This window comes from Epinephelus fuscoguttatus, linkage group LG20 (genome assembly GCF_011397635.1).
Source record: "Epinephelus fuscoguttatus linkage group LG20, E.fuscoguttatus.final_Chr_v1".
Lineage (NCBI taxonomy): Eukaryota > Metazoa > Chordata > Actinopteri > Perciformes > Serranidae > Epinephelus > Epinephelus fuscoguttatus.
In genome coordinates this window covers 16,312,809-16,336,902 of record NC_064771.1, presented here as the reverse complement: position 1 = coordinate 16,336,902, position 24,094 = coordinate 16,312,809, and the positions used below count along the sequence as shown (strand labels likewise).

The 24,094-nt window shown below is 40.7% G+C and overlaps 1 protein-coding gene across 1 annotated transcript; it reads right to left on the bottom strand.

Annotated features, from left to right (window-relative positions):
• Window positions 1-2,941: 2,941 nt before the first annotated feature.
• Window positions 2,942-23,515, bottom strand: LOC125880615 (vesicular glutamate transporter 1-like). Its single transcript, XM_049563220.1, has 13 exons — window positions 23,454-23,515; window positions 12,455-12,707; window positions 11,154-11,272; window positions 10,942-11,056; window positions 10,742-10,829; window positions 10,294-10,380; window positions 8,311-8,447; window positions 7,522-7,671; window positions 7,192-7,324; window positions 6,527-6,637; window positions 6,205-6,332; window positions 4,708-4,777; window positions 2,942-4,530 (listed from the first exon to the last, which is right to left on the bottom strand). Exons 1-13 carry the CDS (start codon window positions 23,513-23,515, stop codon window positions 4,241-4,243), a joined length of 1,743 nt encoding a protein of 580 aa, XP_049419177.1. The 3' UTR covers window positions 2,942-4,240.
• Window positions 23,516-24,094: the final 579 nt, after the last annotated feature.

The following is a 24,094-nucleotide window of genomic DNA, read 5'->3' as shown; positions in this document are numbered from 1 at the left end:
AGAAAATATAACCTAATGCTTTCTGCGCTGTAACAGGTGCTGGGACATAGTGGTTTCCAGTTTTGAAAGCTTAGTTTACATGGCTGGCAACTTCCTATACCAGTACCAGAAAATATATATCTTGGAAATTAAGTTTGGAAAAGGCAGTGGTGTTTTATTCAAGGACAACTTACCTTTGAATGCAGCACGTATAGTGTCACTTCTGTCTCAGACTGAGCCTGTCTGAAGAGTGTTATGAGTTTGTGGCTTTGTTTGTTAACATTAGCCAACTTTTAGCCACGGCTGTTATCTGTCAGTCCTCACACTGTCTACAAGTGTCCATATTCTAACCACAGGAGTTTATCTGATGGCTCAACGTGCCCGCAGAGAGAGAGAAGAAATCTGCCTAAAGAACTGACTTAGGGGGAATTAACCGCAGAAATGTTGCTGGGGACAACTCATCTGGCAGCCAGGTAATTAAGTGAGCATCGTCACGCGAGAGAGGAAGTGCTGCTGTTCTGAACATCAGCACGCGCATTCAACATGGCGGCTCCAAAGCCACCTTCAGGTGCTATCCGACCAACGGCTAACTTAGGTAGGAGAGTGTATGAATATTGTAATATAACTATAAAACAGAAGGAGGTCCTGCCACAATGGAAAGCATACTTTGACAAGCCACACAAAGGTGAGTTTTATGCTTTATTGAAGTATGTTCAAACTTTACATTTTACTTTTACCAGAGAAAATTAAAAAAGTATGTGGACTAAGTCAGACTAAGTTAAGCAATGAGTTGATAGGGCCTTGAAAGCTCTGGAAATGCTAACATGAAAAAAAAAAATTATGCTATGTTTTTTTTTTAAAATGTTGGTTGGTAATTTTCTTTTTAAAATTATTGTTTCATTTGCAAAATTTTACTCAGTTGGGTTTATGTGCTATTTGATCCAATTTGTATAATGCTAACGTACATATTGTGTGGAACTAGCTAGCAGGCTAACTGACAATATTGTGAGCTGTATTGGCCTGAATAACACAACACACGAAAGCAATGGGTTTTAGTGGAACATGGACCAGTAATATTTTATTCTTTAAAAACCAAGTAAACAGAAGAAACAGGTTGTTGTTGTTGTTGTTGTTGTTGGGTTTTTTTTAGGGGATTCCAAAACTCCTCTGCTTTCATATGCGCTACACCCTCTAATAGGCTTTGCTTAGTGTAACCTATTGAGACTTGGGCTGAGACTCTACCTTGGCATCCTGAGACAAATTTGCACTTACCGAACATTCAGGAAGTAGAAACCACATGCTATAAAGCACCAGCGCACTCACTGTCTTTTTCACTTGACCACCTTAGAGCATAGATCTACACTCCCAATATCCAGCAGCGCTCAAGTGTTGATGAGTTTTTTTTCCAACCATAACGCCTACCTCTGTTGCCTTGGCTGGGGCCACCAGTTGCCTTGGCGGTGCACTTTGTGTTTACTGTATGGGAAACCTTCAGTGATTGGTTTGCATGGTTGAGGCTATACCCGAACCTCAACAAACAACACAAGCTCCGGATTCCAGTTATAGCCAAGAGTGACTTCACCTTTTGGGGCTCACCCGTTCCCTACTACCACCAAGCTCACCTCAGCCAGTCTCAGACTGGGACTATGAAGCAAAGTGTCGCGCTCCTCAGGTGGGCACACTCCACCAAGAGCACACAGTGCTTGGATGTAACTTCTATGGAGGCAAGTTGTTGGACCCCTAAGCAGGTCCACTAGATGTCTTTTACCCATTCAGCAGTTGGGTCTGGATTGTTTGTGATCAGATTTGGGCCCAGCAGGAAGTATATCACATCTCTAATGCCTTTCCCCTCAGCTGATTCCCAGAAACAACGCCCGTTAGTGGGTGTAGCATGTACAAAATAAAAATAGCATTTACCTACATGTCACTCTATGAGTATGTGTGTAGCTCTCCAGCTCCAGGCCCAGCTGGCCCCTGTGTTATTCCAGTTGCTGAATTCAAAAGGGAGTTTAACAGCAGGTGCTCTGGTATTTCATAGTGTGTGGTTGCTACCTCCTGATTGGACAGGAGGTACAAAGATCACTCTCACGGTGCTGAGTCAGAGCCTTAGTGAGGTAAACCAATAGCAAAGCCTTTTAAAAGAAGTGGAGTTACATCAAGGTAACTCCACCTCTCTCACTGGCAGATGGATGCAGGATAATCCTGTTGATTTTAGAGAGCAGAGCAGGACAGTGAGGGTGAATCTCAGAGCCTCAGTGCTTCTTAATGGCTGAGGAAAACTAGTCAGTTCCCTGTTTTGATAGTGCTATCAAAATCTATTTTTCATTTCCATGCTCTTATACTTTAGCTCACCGATCGATATCCTGTCTGGACAGGAGGACAACATTATGAGTAACATGAAACCACTGTATCCAAAGGTTTAAAGATCTGCATTAGTGGTGCCTGAATCATGCATGAAGCCTTGGAAAATTGGCTCTATCAAGGTAAATCAGGTGCTATAATTAAAAAAAAAAAAAAAAAAAAAGCTGATTCAATGTGACACCTGTAATCATCTGCTTTTTATCCAGACAGTTTATGCACTACCTAATACCGAACATTAAAGCATAAAAATGAGAGTAATGCATTAGCATAAACTGCCAAGTATATCTATAATTATTGTAAAGGAATTATCACCTCTAGGTTTTATTATACAATAAATTCCACATGTACATGATTTTTACAGATACAGTTTTAGTTTACAATACAGAACAAAACATTTAACAAGAAATGAATGAAAAATGACAAAAATAGTAAAAACCCTAAAATATAATAATTAGTCTATTGGAGAACTCTGTGATCTAAAATTGATATTTTTCTATCTTAAACCTTCATTTTGGAGCTTGCTAGATACATTAAAACATCTACTAACAAATGTAAAACAAATTGCTCATGTACAGTGAAGGTTCATTGTTTTGTTGGACATTATCAGCCTTTTAACTACTGATTATAGCGTAAGCTTGCAGCACTAATAAAGCAAGTTCACCTGTTACTGAGATTGACTCAAATCTACATGGTGGCTCCATGGGACTAACATTCTCATTTTATTTGCACAGTTTTTAATTTTGTCATATGTTACATAACTGGCACCACGCTACAGTCTTGGCTGTGTGTTTTTTGTGCCTTGACATTGCGACAAACAGCAGAGACTGGCATGTGTGGGGGTTCTTAGGTCGTATACTGACAGCAAAGTGCTTGTCCGGATGAGCATGAATTACCTGAACACAACACTAACATAACAGAATAACATCAATGAAGCATATATTACAAGAAAAGCATATTTACCAAAATTATGATATTTGATTTTGAAGAAAACACTCTCAAACTGACCTGACAAAAGTGTCTCTGAACTACCCTGCATATTACATTCCTTCTCGTCTTATAAGAGGCATTGTTATTCCCCGGTTTATCGGCAGGCAGACAGGTTCGAGGCCTAGTACATAAAACATTTCTGCACACGGGAATCAAAATGCTGCATCTAAAAATATGAGCATGGGCTATTTAGACTTCACAGAAAGCTGTGTACAGTAATATGTGCAGGTGTTCAATTATTTTCTTTGTGGATGAATAAACCAATACTACAGAGCAAAATATTTTGTTGTATTGGCACAAGTAACAGGCTTTTTCTTTAAAGTGTGCACATTAAGGACAAAACTTAACATTACTTTTAGGGGGAAAAAAAGCTTTTATAACATTGTGAAAACCTTGTAGGTCCGGTTTTGGTGATTCTTCTTTTTAACTTAAGTGGAAACTTTTTAAAAACCAATTCATCAAACTCAGCAGGTTTTCACGCAACAACAGGGGTGCGCGTTTGACCAGTGTGTGCCTACAGATTTGTAATGATTCAAATATAAGTGAGAGGCATACAAATGAAATACTGTCAGATAATATATAAATTTCTACAATTATTACAGTGAATAAACATCAACAAAAGCCACACCAGGCCTAAAACACTCTTACTTAGATTGTCTGTCAGACAAGGTACACAATTGCACACACAAATACACATTTTACACATTTTACTAATGTCATCACCTCCACTGAGGAGTCTCTTTGAAATCAGTTCAGTAGTGATAATACAGTCAGACTTGCTGAAAGTGGTCCCCTCCCGCATTCAATTTTAAATCCACACTTTCGAAGTTCTTCATGCCATTGGGTGAAACTTCACGCTGTTGATGTAATGTTTCTGCCACAGTAAAGGCTGTGTGCAGAAGATCTGCTGGTTTTATGTTAACTCTCGGTCCCCCTCTCCTCCATACAGGTAATTATTGGTTCCGGCTGGTTGGACATACTCCTCAGTTTTGTCCCAGTCTGAGACCCAGCCTCCTCCTCCCATGCCTCCAGCTCCATTGGGATCCGTTCCCTGGTTCATGGCTCCGTAGCCTGCCCCGCCACTTGTGCGATACAGCTCCTCCGTCTCGTTTGCAAGCTCATCCTCATCCAGGATGCCACATTTTTCATCACTCAGCTGCTCCGGCTCTGCCCAAGCTTGCTTTTCTCCAGATGCAAAGATGCCTGCAGCCCAAAAACAAGATAATCCGTAAGATACAGAGTTTTTGTGCAGTATTCAGACTTATGACAACCAATCTACAGAAGACTTCATGAAAACAATGTACAGATTTTTGCAGATTTGAACACCCTAATGCTCTAGAAGAATTAGGCTAGGGGAAATTAAGAAGGAAATATACACACCATAGAATATAACACCTCCATAATGAACAAGTGAGGCGATAAGAAACACCCCTTGCCACTCTTCCCGTGTCTATCAAAGGGGGGGTTTAAGGAAAGAAAGGGAAAGAGAGATTATAAGCATAAAAAAAATATATTTTTATAGTAGTTAAACACATCAAACCAGTTAAAGGGAGGCTTGCACATGTATTTTGTTCCATGAACATGCTTAAAGGGATAGTGCACCCAAAAATGAAATTTCAGCCATTATCTACTCACCCATATGCCGACGGAGGCCCTGGTGAAGTTTTAGAGTCCTCACATCCCTTGCGGAGATCGGCGGATGGAGCGGCTAGCACACCTAATGGTAGACAGCGCCCCAGACTAACGTCCAAGAACACAAAAAAGAATCCACAGAGTACCTCCATACTGCTCATCCATAGCGATCCAAGTGTGCTGCAGCCGCGACATAAAAAGTTGTTTCGAAAAACGTCATATGAACTCTGTTTTTAGCCTCACTGTAGCCTGTAGCTCTGACTGCTTCTGTGCTCCGCGCTCTTGTGTGTGCGCCTGCGCGAGACCAGCGAAAGCATGAGCTTTGCTTACCCGTGTTTACATCACGTGACACGTGCACCGCAGGGAGAGACAACGTAACCACAGAGCTAAAAGATAATTTGCACTACAGTCTTTTAGCAAAGGACAGCCCAACATGTCTGAAGACTTTGAAACTGAGGAGGAACAGCATTTCTTTGTTGAGCCCTATTTGTTTGAGCCCGAGTATATGCACAGAACTCAGGCTACTGGACGAAGCAGCCGCTGCAACTCATGAGCCTAACCCTCAGCCAGTCGCAGAATACCGGAGTCAAGCACTGGAAACCTGGTGGTGTAGTTGTTTCAAATGCAAAGCAATGCCAATGCTTGGACGTTAGTCTGGGGCGCCGTCTGCCATTAGGTATGCTAGCCGCTCCACCCGCCAATCTCCGCAAGGGATGTGAGGACTCTAAAACTTCACCAGGGCCTCCGTCGGCATATGGGTGAGTAGATAATGGCTGAATTTTTATTTTTGGGTGCACTATCCCTTTAAACTCTAGAAACCATTTACATCAGTCCATAAAACTTAGTGCTTAAACTAGTGCTGCACAATTAATCGAATATAATTATGATTGCAATATGACCAAGAGCAATAACTATATTCCAGACTTTAGGGAACATGCTTGTTTGATACAAACACCAGGAAAAAAAATCATATCATCATTTTTAAATCTTTATAGTAAAACTGACAGGCAAAGCTACCATTGTCCCTCTCAATGTAAGTGATAAATTTCTCCCTGTATGACTATTGGACGTGCAGACTGGTAAAAGTGACACCTCTGTTGCTGTTTTGGAAACACTGTCTATGACCTAAATCAACTGGAAGTTCACTTGAGGACATGCAACATGAAATTATCCATGGTAAAAACAAAAACACAGAATAAGAACAGAAATGTGTTTGAGCGTGTATTTTACAATACAAGTTCTCACCTTATGCTTCGTCATGGCACCAACTATAAGTGGGCAAACCATACCAGACAAAGTGCCCACACCATTGGAGATACCCATGAGGATACTAGCATAGCGCGGTGCAATGTCCAGGTGGTTGACATTGAAACCTTATGAGTTAGGATAAAAACAATTAATGCATGTAAGTGGTAGTAAATACTTATATTTGTCAGCTTTACCTATTCTAATTTAATATATGAGGGCAAAGGTTTTAAAGTTATGGATATTGACGTCAGTGTTGATGCAACAAAATGTGTACTGAACAATTGTTGTTTTTTTTGTTTTTTTTTTCAAAAAAATTCACCTGAAATGGCAAAGCCAGAGAACCCCACAGCCAGGACCAGGAATGTAATGGCAACACCTTTTGTATGTGAGAATCCCACCACTAGCAGCAGGGTTGCCTCCATCCCAAACCCTGATGTAGACAAGTGAAACAGAATAGAAACAAAGAATGCGTTTAGTGTGTACAAGATCCTTATTTAGGTCTCGAGGCCATTTTTCATCACGTCTTTTCCTTTTCATAAAATGCCATTGACCGAGCTGCAACTTCAAGTTTCACTAGTCATGACAGCTTCCCACCAAGTGATATGTACCCTGTATGCTTCTCCATTTCACTTTGCTATCGATTTCTCTCTATAGTTCAAAAATAGCAGACAGAGGCAGAGCTTCTGCATTAGAGTGAGTCATCATTTCCCTTATGAAGCAAATGTTTTCTCACCACAGCTGACTAAATACTGTAGTCAACCCAATAACCAGCCAATGAGTTATTGTACAGTTTTTCAGGTTCATGTGACAGAGCCTGACATCTGACTTAAAATATAACACTTAGAAAGACTTCTAATTTATCTAGAGAAGGCTGCAAATGTGTGTATTAATATGACTACAATTTTGACGTCTTGACCCACTACTATGGGCACAGCAACTCACATACTACATCTATGCCTTCCCTTTGTTTTAGCTCTTTCTTACCTCCACAGTTCATAAGTTTCCTGACATTAGTAGTGGTCATGATTTGATTGGAGCGCAGATAGTCAGCAATCTGGCCACCTATGGGCACAATGATGGTCATGACGAGGTGGGGAAGTGCAGAAACTATGCCCACCTAGATGAGAGAGAAAAGTTATATTTTTATGTAACAGGTTTGATGCCATTAGGGATAGACTATAGTCACTGGAATAAAGCTGGAAAGCAGATGCTCTAAAGCTTTGACTTTCTTTAGCAATATCATGTTATCGTACTTGCATGCAAACTTTTGCCTGGTGTAATACACCACACATAACCACACTTAGTTTCTGTTACCTTGCTAATCTCGAAACCAAACACCTCCTCGAAGTATGCAGGCTGGCTGATGAGAAGCAAATAGAAAGTCCAGCTTCTGCAGAAATTAGCCACGATGATGGCGTACACTGGCATGGACGTGAAGAAGGACCTCCACGGTGTGTTGAATTTCTGTAACACAGAAAAATGTTTTACTTATCTCACTAATTTTGTAGTGAAATTCTGAACCTGGGGGTGGGGGTAGTTTTACTTGAATGTATGAGTGCAGACACAAATGAGCACAGGTTACCACTAACATTATTCTACTCTGCTATTATTAGCATCAGCTCATGATGAAGCCTGACACCAAGCAGCGATAAAGTGTGGCTCCGGCTCGCCACATCTTTCATGTTCATGTGTTTCAGGCGGGAAGATAATTCTTTGTAACATAGGAAAACATAGTCTCAGGAGTCAGAGGACTGCAGGAGTGACTGCAGGTATTCTCTGGCCCCAATATAACACTTAAAGTTAAATTATTTGACTACACTTTGCCGCACAATCAAAAGGCCGTAGCTCAGGGTGACCACAGCAGCTTTTCATAGATCTTGCACTGCAGCTCACCACAGGCCTCACTGCGCCGTGGGTTTTTTTTTTCCAACAAAGCTTAGTTCCTTCTTTCCACATTGTTCGTTTACTATCTCTCCTGTCTTTGTTCAAATCTACTTGTCCTTGTCTTAACATTTTACAAAAGCAAAAAGAGTGATATTGCAAATTCTTCAGATTAACATCAGCCAGTGTGATGTCATACAGAAATTTACAGCATGCACTGACCGTTACTGTATGTTGGGCTGACTCGCCAATGCTTTCCTCAATATATTTCTGCTCCTCCTCAGTGATGGTGGGATGAGCTGCTGGACTTTCATAAGACACCAGGATCCAGAAGCAATACCACATGATCCCAAAACTTCCTGGGAGGGAGGAAGGCAGGCAGGCAGGGAAAAGAGAAGGAGTAATGTAAGTGTCAAAACTGGAAAGAGAGGTCAGAAAGAACAAGCTGCAAAGTAGACACCTTGACTGTAGCTGCTGCCTCGGTACGAACCAGGATTAAATATTGAATTTGTACTTAACGGTTAATGTTTTTTCTTTTTTTTTTCTGGCTCTCATATATATGGAGCTGACCTTTCTTGTTTTCTTGTTTTCTCGGCCCTGCAGTTTCAGTATGTGTCAGCATTTAGTGTGTTACTGTATGTTGTGCACAGTGATCAGAGTGTCTACACAACTATTGAAATTCCTTCTTTTGATATACACTGAACAAAAACTTAAACGCAACACTTTTGTTTTTGCTCCCGTTTTTCACAGTTTTAAATTAAATTATTAATTAATTACTAATTAATTAATAATTATTACTATTTTATACACTCAATAGATATATATCTGTCAAATTTTGGTTGTACATGTGTTCAAATTTGTGTTGGAGAGCACTTCTCCTTTTCCAAGATAATCCATCCACCTGCCCATTAACTGAATGTTCATTTCACTACCATCAGTTGTGTCTAGTATCGTTTCCTTAAATTTGGCAGAACATCCTCCCCACCTCACAACCACAGACAACGTGTCACCACACCAGCTCTTTACTTGCAAGATCATCTGAGAAACAGCCATTTGAACAGCTGATGTGGCAACTGATTTGCACAAAGTTTCAGAGACAGCCTCACGGAAACTTATCTGCATCCTCGACATCCTCACCAGGGTCCTTCTGACCTTATACAGTTTGTCATTGTAACCAACTTGAGTGGGCAAATACTCACTGTTGATGGTGTCCAGCATGTTTGTTAGCATTGTGCAGGCGAGCAGTTTGCTAATGTTGTGAACAGAGTGCCCCATTGTGATGGTGGGGCTATGGGGTTTAAGCTACATACAGAAAACACAGATGCATTTTATTGATGGCAGTTTGAATGCACAGAGATACTGTGATGAGATCCTGAGGCCCATTGTCATGTCATTCATCTGCTGCCATGATCTTATGTTATAGTGTATAGTATAGTGTATAGTATATTGTGTGTACGACAGCGTGTTCCAGTTCTTTCCAATATCCAGCAACTTCACAGAGCCATTGAAGAAGAGTGGGCCAACATCCCACAGGCCACGACCACCTCTGTGTCGCACTGCATGAGAGTCTTTTTTTTTTTTTTTTTTTTAATAAAACAGCACACTTCAGAGTGGCCTTTTATCGATACCATCCCAAGATAACCATGCTTTTTAATTAGCATGTTGATATGCCACACCTATCAGGTGGATGGATTATCTTGGAAAAGGAGAAGTGCTTGCTAACCCAGGTTTAACACATTTATATATATATATATATATATGTATACATACATATATAGATATATTTATATATATATATATAGATATAGATATATATATATATATATATATATATATATGTATATAAAGGCCTTGCGTTGGAGGTTAGCTGCTGTTGTTTTAGCTCAAGATAACCAGGTAGACATTGAGCTGACCATTAGCCAGGAGGAAAGCAGCTCCGGAGACAGCAGCAACAGAAAGTTTGCAGATCAAAAGCAGGTATTGCCTGATTAGAGAAGTTTCAATACCACCTGGTACTGGCTTTTTCAGTTGATACCTTAAAGGTAAGGAGTACTGATAGCCAGTCCTTATGTCATGATAGCCAGTCCTTACGACACTGTGTAGTTTCCCAAGTTATAGTTCAGTATGAAGAAAGAAGCCCCAGTGTATAGTCTCTCTCTCTCTTTGATTTTGTTTACCTCCAGCCTAAAGTTCAAGTTCTCTTACCGTAGACGTAGAAAACTGATGACCATCCTGAGTACTGGACTAGGATTCCAGCTAATGGCATGGCAATCACAGCACCAGCATAAGAACCTTAAAAAGAAGAGAAAGATTTTGTTCCGGGCTGCAATTTAAATTGATTTAAATCAATCTGCCTCTTGTTTTGTCACTTAATTGTTTAGTCTAAAAAAAATGGTAAAAAGTTGCATGTGTTGTTTGACCAACAGCCCAAAACCCAAAGATATTTTTTTACAGTTATGTATGACAAAGAAAAAGCAGAGGCTGGAACCTAGAAAAGTGTGTTATTTTTATTTGGAAAACAGTTGCAGAATATTGTTCTTTAAATAAGCAAATTGATTAATTGACTAATTGCTTGGGTAGATCACAGAGATGTCTCTTTAAACATCCATTGTTTAAACACAGAGTAAAACAACTGCAGTGATAATGGACTCACCACAAAAGGCTGTCGTGGCCAGGCGACTTCTTTCAAGAGGCGGTGCCCATTTTGCCCAAATACCATGACAGGCTGGATATGAAACCCCCTGCAGGATAGGGTAGAAATTACATTAAGTTAAATGTTTGAAATAAAATGTAAAGAGAATATCATCTTGCCATCCATTTCTTGTATTTAAGAGCAACCTAAGAGTCAAGCACCTCCACAAGTCCTTGAAATATCCTGACAATGATTACACAGCCAAAGTGCATCCGTGCTGCTGAGGGGATGAGCATATTCAGGCAAGACGTGGCCACTATAGCAAAGCCAAACACTCTGGAGGGGGAAAGGATAAAGACAGGAAGACACATTCAGCATGTATAAAATGATGTGCAGTTACCCCTTGCGTATTATAATTTGTGGATTAACAGACCTGTTTGCTGCAAACTTTTGACAGATAAACCCTCCTGGGATTTGGGTTACAATGTATCCCCAGAAGAAGGACCCGTGGATCATTCCCACTGTTTCTGGATCCCAGTCAAACTGAGCTTTCTGATGGGACACAGGGAGACAAACAGTTATAAGTCTGCACATATACTCGAATCAGTGTGATATTTTATCTACCAGAGTGGAACAGCTAAAGGAAGAACAATCATAACAAGGGAGCTGATGGGATCGATTACTGGTCCCCCTAGGGCATATGCTTGACCACTGACTTATCAATATTCCTTCACATCACTTAGTTGTGTCAGACCTTTAACCAGAGTTGACTCACCCCACTGACTGTAACATTAACTTACAGACTTTAACAGAATACCTCACCCACAAAATGACCATTTATATATAAAGAACTTGTCGCGTTACTTTGAATGCATGAAGAAAACTTTGTTTTTTCCCTGAGCCTCCATGATAAATAGAGATTAAAAAAGGTGAACATTCTTCAGAAAATAAAGTAAACTAGGACCGTGTTAAACAACAGCAACACTATATCAAAACATCCATTTACAAACTGTAATGCAACTCGTGCAGTATAACCCAAGTCTCATTTATCTAGCAGTATGCTCAGTACTTACCAAACACATGCATTTTCACTAAAACCTTGCTTTTTAAAACACTTCCGCATAAAAAGTCTCATGCACGGATGAAGAGCTCATCTGCGCATGTGTGTGCATTTGAACTCCGCTCAGGGCAATGTGTTTTAAATAGTGAGGTTTCAGCAAAAATGTTTGGGAAGCATTGAGTGTGACTGGATGAATGAAAATTGGATGAGTTGTGTGAGAGTTTGTAAACAGATGTTTCGATATAGTTTTGCTGTTGTTAAATGCATCCCCCCTTTATTTCAAATCACCAAGACTGTTCACTGTTTTTGGATTCTTCGTTCACAAGAAAAAAGAGAGTTTTCATCACAAATTCAATGTAACACAGGGTGAATTATTGATAAACACATCATCATTTTGTGGGTTAGGTATTTCTTTAAGATGACCCACTCATTTGTTTGATGTGGCCATTTCCATTTCTACCACCAACAAAGATTTGTTTTGACACGGCAAACTTGGAAAAACATTTCTTATTGGATCTCACTTAAAAGGGGAACGGACCCTTTCCAGGCAAAGTTGGAAGCACAACATGTCAGTAATTGCATCATATACAGTAGAATTAATGTGTTATCTACAAACACAATATTTATTATTGCCTTGCTGTTGCAGACTTCCCACCTCATCTGTCGCCACTCACCACTATGACCTCCTTGTTGTCTCTGAAGATGGTGTGGCTGTTGACCATGCTGACAATGGCCACGCCCAAGTTACATCGGATACCAAAGGAGATGCAGAAGCCGATGCCAGAGAGGATGGCAATGATGTAGCGCCTGGGCAGACCGAAGCATGTGCAGTCCACCACGGGCATCTCCTTCTCTTCCACCAGCTCCGGCCGGCCCTCTGCCGACAGCTCGATGGTTTCGCCATTTTCCTGCTTTTTCTCAAGAGCTCTGTGAAGAAACGATTGAAAAATGCCCCAAAAGGTGAATGGAAAATATAATATAGATTTAGTCATTTGGTTGGTCCTGTAATAGAAATGTATGTCCACTAAATGGTTAAAAAAAAGAAAGTGTTATTGAATCTGTTTCCTTAAAAATGCTTTTTTTTAATAGTTAAACTTTGAAGCCAAAATATTTGTATATCTCCTCCGTCAGCTTCATCTCCACTTCTTCCCACTGTACAAAAAGGGAGCAAAAGTAACCTAGATGCAGGCGTTGCCATCTTGCGCTGTTTACGTCATTTGGAGCCAGTCTGCACAGTAGCAATTGAGAAGTGGAGCTGTCCAACCCAATTACAAGCAACACCACTGATTGTGAGCACACCACACACAGCTGTCAATCATGAAGCCACACCCCTTTTTTAAGGTTATAATCACACAGGTGAATGCATGGGAGCGACCAGCAACTGTCAAGGCGATATTTGTGCTGAATGTGGGCAGTGCTGGATGCGAAGCACACAGAAAGCTAGCTTGCTAGCTAATGTTAGCTAGCTTACTAATTAATTCAGTGAAATATGATGCTATTTTTTTACATTTTCTATTTTCTTGTGTTCCATGCCTGACTCACTGCCAGGCAGGCAGCATGTCTCACACTGGGCAATTTGCATTATATATGGGAAAATATCACACAATATCAGCTGGTTAAATAATATTGGCAACAATCAGTGTCTCCTTCATCAATACTCCTTTGCTATTAGTTGAGGCAACAACTTCCCTGGCAAAAGTTCACCAAAGTTGAACTCCATGCAATGCGAAGATGCGAATTTGTTCTGCCACAGGAAGTGAATGTTGTATTCCCTCCTTCACTCACACTGAATAGAAGTGAATGGGAGGCAAATATTTGCCCATGTTAAATTCACTCATGTCACTATATAATTAAAACTAAACTTAGAATAAAAATGAGCACTTGAACATGATCAGCATAATAAGAACTACCTAAAATGTCAGACACCATCTTTGAAAAAATGTATTTGACGTGTACTTTCTGCTAACATAGAGAGGGTGGGGTTTATGACCTATACTGCAGCCAGCCACCAGGGGGCAATCAACATGTTTTGGCTTCACTTTTGGGGAAGCTGTCATGTCTTCATCTTTATATACAGTCTTTGGTTGAAACATCCCTTTACAATGTTGTGTAACATCCCTTTCCCTATCAAAATAGCTTGCCACAGAAACAACCTTGATATTACACATTAAAACACACCAGACTACAGCTATTTAAAAATGTTTCAAGTGCCAGGAAATAACACATCAACTATAACAGTTAATGACCCCTCAAAATGAAAATTCTTTACATTTAGTTTACTCCTGCATGTCCTAACAATCAGTCAGTCAGAGGTTTCCTATACTCAGGTTGCTGCTGTAAAAACTGATCCTGTTCTGAAGGGCTTGTAGACTGACAGCTTGGCTTGATAAAGATGTTCAGACAATCTTTCTTGCTGTCAATTCGGCTGTTAACTCTGGCATCTTAACAGGAGACAGTCAGCAGTTATCTGTCAGCCTACAACAACCGGAGCTTGCTGACATAACTTTGACTTATCCTGCCTTCTCAAGGTGTTAATATATTGGCTGTTTTTCTGTTGCAGGGACTCAGGGAACCTGACGGAACTGGCAGACAGTAAGGAATACAGTGTGTCAAAAAACATGTCTCAGCCTGGTGCATCCCTGCTTCTTTTCTCCTTCCAAACAAGGTTAACTGCTCTGCTCTTGTTCTGCACCTGTCTATGACCTATATTCTTATGGCTTGCTGAGAAACCCTGAGAATATGTGACCTCTGCCAGCCTCCAGTCTAACAGGCATCAAATATGTATCTAAACTCAGCAGATCATCTATTAAACATGTGCAATGCTGAGTTCTCAGATCAGACCCAAGCACTGCAGGTCCAGTTGAAGGAGCACAGAGCTCCTGTTATATCACAGTGTTATTTATTATACATATTTAGGTTTTCATACCTACATAGAAAAGTTAAAAGCAAATATTGCCTTTGTCTGGCAAATTTTATTTTACAATCATTGTCGAGAGATGCGTTCAGAGCACGAGAGTACATATCTTCATATCTTTGAGCTAAAATAAAACAAACAACAGTGCAGAGCATGAATGACGCTAAGTTTGGGGGATGGAGGTGTGTTTTATAGACTGTGTTACTTGACAGCTGGTTGTACAGGACAGAAGAAGATAAAAATGGGACTGGGATCCTGGGCGAGAAGTGAGCCACATTTAAGTGCATTATGATTCATAGTTGACTGAGCCACTTGGGTGCACTGTTAATGACAGTGTTCCCACAGTGGCCACTATGAACATTCATCATGGTTGAGTTGAAATTCTGTGCTGTAGCATTGACTGAATACTATATGTGAGATTTACATCATATGGAAACTGACAGATATGTATTACTTCCTCAGAAACAACACACTGAAGTTTAACAACATGATCTGAGTGTTTTATGGTAAATCCAGCTGCCAAGGACAATGTATTACTGCGCTGTTTGACAATTTTGACGCAATAGCCAAAGGCACAACTGAAGGTCACCTGACACCCCAGAAACCATTACAGCAACATGATAACAATGACAAAATTGCTGTAAAACCATGAATAAAAATGCACAAAAATAACTAATCACATCTTAAAATATTGAGGACAATAATGGCATCTAGCAGTGAGGTTGCAGATTGCAAGCAACTGAAATTTCTCCCGTGTGCCAAGCATGTAGGAGAACTATAGTGGCCGATGTGAAAATGCGAATGGCCCTATCTAGAGCCAGTGCTTGGTTTGTCCATTCCGGGCCACTGTAGAACAATATGGTGGACTCCATGGAGGAGGACCTGCTCCATATGTAGATAAAAACCGCTCATTCTGAGGCAACAAAAATTGTTAGTTTCAGGTGATGATACACCAATGAAGATTATTAAAATGAAATTCCATTTCTACCATAATATCCCCCTAAATCCTGCATACTGGACCTACGTCACCGTTAGCTCTACCAGCACTCAGGGCCGTACGCAGGATTTTTGAAATACCGAGGTCATTTAGTCATGGTGCACGTGGGGGGGTCAGAAATTTTTGTCAATTATATATCAAAAGCCTTCAATCTGGTGTACTTTGACAGCCAAATTAAGAGGCTACATCTATAAAGAACTACACACATCATATTAGATTAATCCCATCTTATCAGGTTTCTCATCCCACTTCATTCTATAGCGAAATTGCCTTTCACCAAACTGTTTGTGGGTATTTATAATTATGTTTGAACCACTTATTCTTTAGCAGGAAGTTATATTAATTTTTATATCAATGAAAAAAACAATCTATGTTACTAAATTCTTACATTTTTACATGTATCTCACCATAGCAAGTTGGAAAAAGACATATTCTGCCATATATGAAGAGGGGAGACTCTCTGGAATCTGGCAATATAAGAACCATGATGGTGGGACATTCTGTCACTTCACAGCTGTCCAAAACATGTGGTTTGTGCCAGGCGGCCAGTATTTTTCCATTATTGCAAGAAATTCCACTGACTCATTCACAAATCAAAAATGTGTTTCATTTGAAATAAATATGTAATATTTACATCTAAGATCATAGAAAAATAGTCAACCAAGTGCAATGATCTCCTCCAAGATAATATTTGCCACTTTGCAGTAAAAAAAAATTCTGGACGTTTTCTTGTCGACATGATCTTGACTTACTTCTCTGTGCTCTATATTGGGGGGACATTTTGGGCATGGGGGGGGGATGTGTCCCCCTCAATGTATATGGTGACTACGGCCCTGTCACGAATGCATAACTAGGCCTCGGTTGTCTGGGTGCGCAAAAGTGAAGTGCACTGGTCTTGTCATACAAAGTTTGATGGAGTGACAACTGGACAATATGGAGATATTTGCATCTTGAAAGCCGGACTACAAATGTGGATAGACAGGGAGAAACACATGCAAGCCTAAGACGTGGTAAGATACAATATTCCTCACTATATGAAGTGACTGATAACAAGATCTGTATAATGGATTGTAAAGAAATTCGTCAGGTTTTTATTTTGTAGACAATTAATCTGGATTTATAGCGTGATGGGATGACAGCACAATGATGTGTGTAGTATCCTCGGAAAGCTCTGCTCCTGCGCTTTCATGTGATATGTGTGGCATTTCTGTGCGACCCTGCATTCGTGAGTAATCCATCTAAGAATAATGTGTGTGCAAAGCTGTATGAAAGCAAACAAGAGTACCAGAATTTTCTTTTTTAAATAATTGTTATTATAGAGAAGAGAGAGTCACTCAATCACCTTCCATCAGTCCTCCCACGTACTTTCACCGCACAAATGAAATGGTTTATTTTTATTTTCATTTTATTCATTCATTTAGGTCGGGAAAAAATACCGAGGTCATGACCTCGGTGTCCTCAATGGTAGTTACGGCCTTGCCAGCACTGTTGCCACAGTTAGTGCTGTTAGCACCATTATTGCAGCACTGCTTGCTGGCACCATATCAATTCCAGCCAAGACTCAATGTTGAGTATATCACCTTTAAAGCCAATGAGAGCCGTTTCTAGATATTGTGTGTTGACCACTCAGAGCCAGCGATGAGTGATACGGCAGAGCCAAAGGCATAAAAGTAGGGTGTAATCGATAACTCCTTTTTCTGGTTACATTTGCTGGATGAGCAGCTGTTATTGCTTTGAATGAGATGCCATGTTTGAATACTTCATCTGCTGTTTTATGTATGAGTGTAGAAAATGGTCCCAGTGAATCTTTTCTGCATCATAACACTGATCCTAATGACAACCAAACTGAGGCAGTGACCAGTTCACGTTTTATCAGGAGACTGGAGGTGTGAGTGTGTGTGTATGTGTGTGTGTAAACCTCCAGGGACCTGTTGAGACTTAACATTCACTGACCAACAGTCATGGGTTGCAGTTTAATAGTCTTTTTTTGCTTAGGAAGGTGCCTAACTGAGTATCTAAGTGGCAGCCGGTAATCAGAGCTGTTCAAATTCTCTAAATCAATGATACTCAACTTATGGCCCAAAAGTCGAAGTGCTGGATGGCCCGCCAACAATTTTCAAATTAATGATGAAAGTTAATGATGCGCACTGGGATTTTCTTTTCTTTTTAATGTAAATAAGGTACCAGAGTTCATTAAAAAATCATCAAAATAGAGCTTGTTAAAAAAAAAAGAAGTGCCAGGGGAGGATGCCATGACCCCCTGACAGAGGTACGGGCTAAGCCTTGAATGTCCTCAAATCCTTGAAGCAACCCTGCATACACCTGACCTGTGCTGGGCTGCTGCAACTGGGTTTGCCTCTTGGCAAAGATGAGTAAGGACTGCAAACGACTGCAAAAAACAGGCAATTAATTTATTATATATAAGTACCATTAATGTTTGTTTATGAAGTGGCCCCTGGCCTCCTGTCATTTTGCGAAAGTGGCCCCCGTGCAAATCAAGTTGGGTATTTCTGGTCTAAATGTTAAGGAACGGTTCTTCAGTGTGTTCTTTCTTGTCTGCTTTAGCACAAGGTACACTGGACCATCATTTGAAAAGGACAGGGGGTAATGCTGTTTCTTAACTCCTTGTGGCAGCAGCATTTAAAGTGATGCACCACGTTTATTTTCATACAATCATACTAACTGGGATGGATGTTGATGAATATGAATATGGGCAGGAGGGTGAGCAACTATTCTCAATGTGACAGCCATTTTGATTCATTTTTGTGACTGGTTGCCTATGTTTCTTCTTTTATCTCAGTTCCAACCTGGGTACTGAAGTAATAATTTTCACCGGGTCATCCATGTTTATATAGCCTGCATGAAAAAACACGGTAAGAATGAACTGGGTGTGCCATGTAAATACAGTATTTTCATAGCATGCATAGAGTGTAGCTTAAAGGTCCAGTGAGTAAGATTTAGGGGGATTTATTAAAAGAAATGTATATAATATTCATAATTATGTTTCCATTGGTTTATAAGCACCTGAAACTAAGAGTTTTGTGTTTTTGTTACCTTAGAATGACCTGTTTATATCTACATTTGGAATAAGTCCTCTCCCATGGAGTCCACCATTTTGTTGTACAGTGGCCCAAAATGGACTAACCAAACACTGGCTCTAGATAGTGCCTTTTCGTGTTGGCTACCTCAGCTCTCCTGCTCACTTGGCACACAGGGGAACCTGCAACCTCACTGCTAGATGCTACTAAATCCAACACACTAGACCTTAAACTGCTGCGATGTAGCTCACAGTAAACCAGCAAATTCCCCTGCTATCTTATTTTCCTTAATATATAATTACTTCATTCATTTATTTTTATGCCTCCGCACCACTGATAACAATGCCCAGAGGCATTATGCTTTCGGGTTGCCTGTCCATCTGTACTTTGGAATGAGTGCACATATGTATGTACGTCCCATTCTTGTGAATATGATATGTAAAGAATGCCTTGAGGGAATTTCTTCAAATATGGCACAAACGTTCACTTGGACTAAATGATGAAGTTAGTAGATTTTGGTGGTTAGTGGTCAAAGGTCTCCTGACATCCATCTCATTCTCATGAATGCAATATCTAAAGAACACCTTGATGTAATTTCTTCAAATTTGGCACAAACATCCACTTGGATTCAATGGTGACCTGACTAGATTTTTGTGGTCATGGATGAAAGGTCAAGATCACTGTGACCTTGCCTGTATCATATGGTCTCAAGAAGTGTTATTTGGATTCAACAATGAACTTATTAGATTTTGACAGTCAAAGGTCAAGGTTGATGTGACCTTGCCTGTCTCATTCTTATGAACATGATCTCACACCTGAACACCTGAAGGGAATTTTGTCAAAGGTCAAGTTCAGTGTGACCTTACAAACTATGTTTTTGGCTATAAAACAAGATTTCTTACGCTAATTATGACAAGACTTCATTACAATGATGAAGTGATGACATTTTATATCCGTAAGGTCAAAGGTCAACTTCACTGTCATCATAATGTTCTGCAGAAACATTTTTCTGACCATTATTCCACGTCTTAACTCAGGAACAGAAGGGGAGACATTTAGTCAGATACTGAATTGGTGACACTAGTTTTGGGTGCTGCTCACCTTGAAACTGTGGTGATTGTATAGATCTTCTGTGCTGCCAGGGGAAAGACATGTGTGACACATCCATGTTTTAGAATACGTAGCATCTTTGCAGCAAGATCCATTTTTGAAGCATTGTCAATATGAGTCTAAAGAGACATAGATGTAAACTATAACAGAAACGTGACTGGTGCGCAGAGGCATACAACCATGGGGAGGTAATTCTAGTTATTACTTTTTAATATCTTTTTTTTTCCATCATTGAAGGTGCAGAGAGAGTGCAGAGACTTCCTACACATATAGGCTGTTTCAGCTAATTCAGAATGGAGGTTTATTCTCAGCCGTGTAAGACATTGTTCCTCTGTGAACTCTAACGAACCCTGTCCTAAACCAGAATGTCACCACTCTATCAAGTCACCAGGGCCGAGGACAATCACAATTCTGAAATACCAGGGAAATAAAAGCACCGGCTGATCTTTATATAGCCATTATTGCAGCTCTCAGGCCTCAGATGTACTTTCCGTGGAGACTTAAAGATGACATGGATACTAAAATATTAAGTGACAAAAAGACTGGACTTTGTGTTCCTGCGAACGAACCCTTTCAGAGCAGTCGCCTAAAAACTCCAACAACAGTAAGCAGACTGGTAAATGACAGCTACACAATTATGAAGCATGCATTGCTCGATTAGATACTGTAAGCAGGGGTTCTAACAGTCTCTGACACTGATCAAGTATTAATGGTTCTCTCTCTTGAATTATTAATATCTCTGGCTCTCTTGGACTATTTTTGTCTGGGCGGGCTTCTGTCTTCATTCCTCCTGTCTCCTCTTCATCTTTAACCCTGCCTTTTATCCTCAACTCCCCTGACTCACGCACAGTCTCGCACACAATTCGCAGCATTTCCTTCTTCTTCAACACCAATTTATTTCCCAGTGCCTAGACGATGTCCACATGGAGTTTTTATTCTCTGCAATAAAATAGCCAAAATCCACATGCCTGTTTTCCCACATTTTTTTACTCTACCATTTATTGTATCTGCTGCAGCGACTTTTCATGACTGACCCCGAGTTAAAGAAAATCCGTTGTAATCCTCACAAGCTACCTGACGCTCTCTCTGCTGCACCCAACACACCATGAGGAAAAATCTGGGCGCCTCTGTGAACCAGTTCAACCTGATAAGAAAAGTGCTCAGTTTTGAATCCTGACGGCATGTCAGAAAGCTTAATTTGCACGAGGTATTGTACTACAGCAAAGGAGCATTCCTGGTTCTCTCTCCAAGTTAATCTCTTAATTCATCAGCAAGGACAAATGTCAGGGCGGTTCAGCAGCTTGGTTCACAGTTGAGTCAACAGCTTGGAATCATTGATTGGATAAGAGAGTGTCAAATAACAGGTGGAGATTGTTTGAAAGGTTAAAAAGCTCCTCGACACTACTACAAATTAAGGACCTGCTGAACTTTAATCTGCAACTGTGAACTGTCACGAGCTCTGTAGTCACACAAAATTTAAAGAATGTGAAGGATCACTGGCAAACACTATAAAAGCCATATTTTAGACATAGTTATTCAAACAGTAATGCTTGAGGTCAATAAATTAAGGACCCTTAAGGAGATGCCTGAAACACAGGGAGGAATTGCACTGTATTTATTCTTAAATACCTATGTACTGATTAGACCTGCAACAATTATTCAATCATCTATTAATCAGATGGCAACTTTTTTGATAATCAAATACTTATTTAAGTGTTTTAATTGTCTTGTGTAAGGTTTCCAGATTTTAAACTTTGCTCTTTTACCTTGTCTTGACTTTATAGTAAATTGAATATTTTTAGGTTTGGGGCTGTTGGTTGGACAAAACAAGACATTTCATGACATCATCTTGGGTTTTAAATAAAAATTGATGGCCATTTTTAATCCTTTTCTTATTGTAAATAGACCAAAGGATTGTTAGTTGCAGCCCTGATATAAATAGCTGCAGGAGACTGAGTAGGTTCTACTTCAATGAAATCGTGCTTCTGTTTTGTCTCATATTTTGACACTTGACGAGTTCAGATGATTTAAATATAAACTGTCTAGCTTAATACAATAGGAAAGAGCCATAGCTAAGAATAGGACACAGCTCAATAGATTAAAACATAAACAAAAATAAATAAATAGAATTAACAGAAGAAAAATGATGAGAATATAAGTAATATAAAAAATAAAATAAAGGGTTTCTGTGCTGAATGGATACAGCTCCTTGTCTGTGACCATTAAGCATGTTGCGTGCGGAGGACCGCACCGGGGAACGGGCCTGTGCGCGTTACGCACGGCAGGAAGGTACCAAGGGAGCACCTGAGAGCACGTGCGCTCCGCGGAAATGAAAGCTTATAGGCCGCCGTGGGTCGAGTGGCCTAATCCTGGCTGTGAGGTGCACCGAGGAGGAGGAGGGGGCACGATGACGAGCTCGGACTACTTAGGTGAAGAGAGAGGGAGAGGTGTCCAAGGTGTACGGCCTGCAGGGATTTACGTGGGCCGACAGCTTGGACGAGCAGAGGGCTATTTCTGGAGAGGATTTAAGTGTTTAGACGCTACATCAAATCCCGAGAGGAAGAAAAGGGAGTCCATCAATACCTTTTTGCGTTCAGATATCCATCACTGGCCAGACTCCTGACAGCCTCACACACTTTGTCCTCAGCGGGGAAGGTGTGGCACGCTTTTTTATTTCCCCTCTCCTGCTTGGAGCGATGGAAGTTTGCGTAAACTCACGCTTGAAACCTTTGCCCATTGTGAGTTTAAAATGCCACATGATGTTAAAAATGACGGACTTCCTACCCTGTTCCGCCCTCAGTCCATCTTCACAAGTTCTGCTGCTGTGTTTTGAATATTTTGAAGGCCTTTTTTGGGAGATGGGGTTAATGAAGTTCCTCATAAGCTCACTGTCCCCCAATGACAGGTGAGACAGAAAACAGGGCGCAGAGAGCGACCTCAGAGGCCTGCTTTACACTAAACACAGTTGCTCTCACTCAGTTTGGACGAATAAACACCCATGCATGCATGCATGACATAAACACATTGCCAGATAAATCTCCTCATAAAACTGTGACAAAGCTTCCACAGTTGAACAATGTGACAGCACTGCAGAAAAGCCTGGGAGAAATGAATCCAGCTATCGATCCAACGCTTCATCTTACACTGATGGCACAGTTTTGGGCCTAAAATGAAACTTAATTCTGTTTCTTTGTTCCTCGGAAACAAAGGAGACACTCTGTTAGGCTTATTTAGGATTTCAGAGCATTTGTGTGCTCAGAAATAACTTGATTTCATCAGCTGCATGACTGCAGTCGCGTATAAAGTGATAAATTATGTATGCCAGTTTCTTATGTGGCAGATTCAGCAGGCTATAGAGGGACAGATGTTGTGCCAGGTCATCCAGACCCACAGTAATCCAGGTCTCTGGGCACCTTGATCCTCAAAGGCAAAGTTTTCTTCATTGTAACAAATAATCTCATTAAAATCACTTTTCAGTAACTATATACTGTAGTATCTTAATTTAATTGCACAATATTAACTGTCTTTTTAACACATTAAGGCAATTACGCGTGCAGCTCTCCAACATTTAGTGGTTGCAGTTTGTCCCAGAGGGTGTTAATTTCTTTACATACCCGTATATTTTCCCGAGAGTCTTGGCTGCCACGACCTTAAACCTGTCCGGCCGGATCTCCATCCTCACGACTCCAGGATCCGACCAATGTGCAGTCCTTGCGCGCTCCCGATTGAGCGCACAGCCTTCTCCTCTACTCCCTCCGCCCCGTGTTTCTCACTCACACATTAAAAAAAAAACAGCTTGATTTTACCTAATTGACCCCTTAACCTCCAATTTCTTGTGTAACGGAATCTCTTGTCAGCGACACTGAGATTTAATCTGCTTCAACTGCCTTTATAAAAAATCAGCCGAGCAAACATTGTCAGTCCCACTTTGCCAAAGTCCTCCAAACGAACTTCTTCACACTTTTTGGTGCCTCCAAAGGTGCACGGCGCGATGGAGGCAACTTTCGACAGGATTCGTGGCCAACCGGAGTCTCTGGCCGTGGTCCTGAAACCAGATTACCGCTGCCTGCGCGCTAATCTCTGCAAGTGTGTGTGTAGTGAGTGGAAGGTAGCATGTCACTTCCTTCTCCGCAGCCGGGCGTTTAAAGCACTGACTGTTCAAGCAGCGGCTATTCTTGGACCGGCACAAGCCTTGAATGGAGAGCTGGAGTAAACACTGTCCGGTCGAAGCATATTATCAGAGTTCCCAGGTATT

What these genes read in the sequence shown, in the direction of transcription:
- LOC125880615 (XM_049563220.1), bottom strand. Translation starts at nt 23,515, where the DNA reads ATGGAGATCCGGCCGGACAGGTTTAAGGTCGTGGCAGCCAAGACTCTC. An exon ending in ACAACAAGGAGGTCATAGTG is followed by an intron (nt 11,273 to 12,454) that starts GTGAGTGGCGAC and finishes GTGTCCCATCAG; the next exon opens with AAAGCTCAGTTTGACTGGGA. An exon ending in CAGCCCAACATACAGTAACG is followed by an intron (nt 7,672 to 8,310) that starts GTCAGTGCATGC and finishes TCTGTGTTACAG; the next exon opens with AAATTCAACACACCGTGGAG.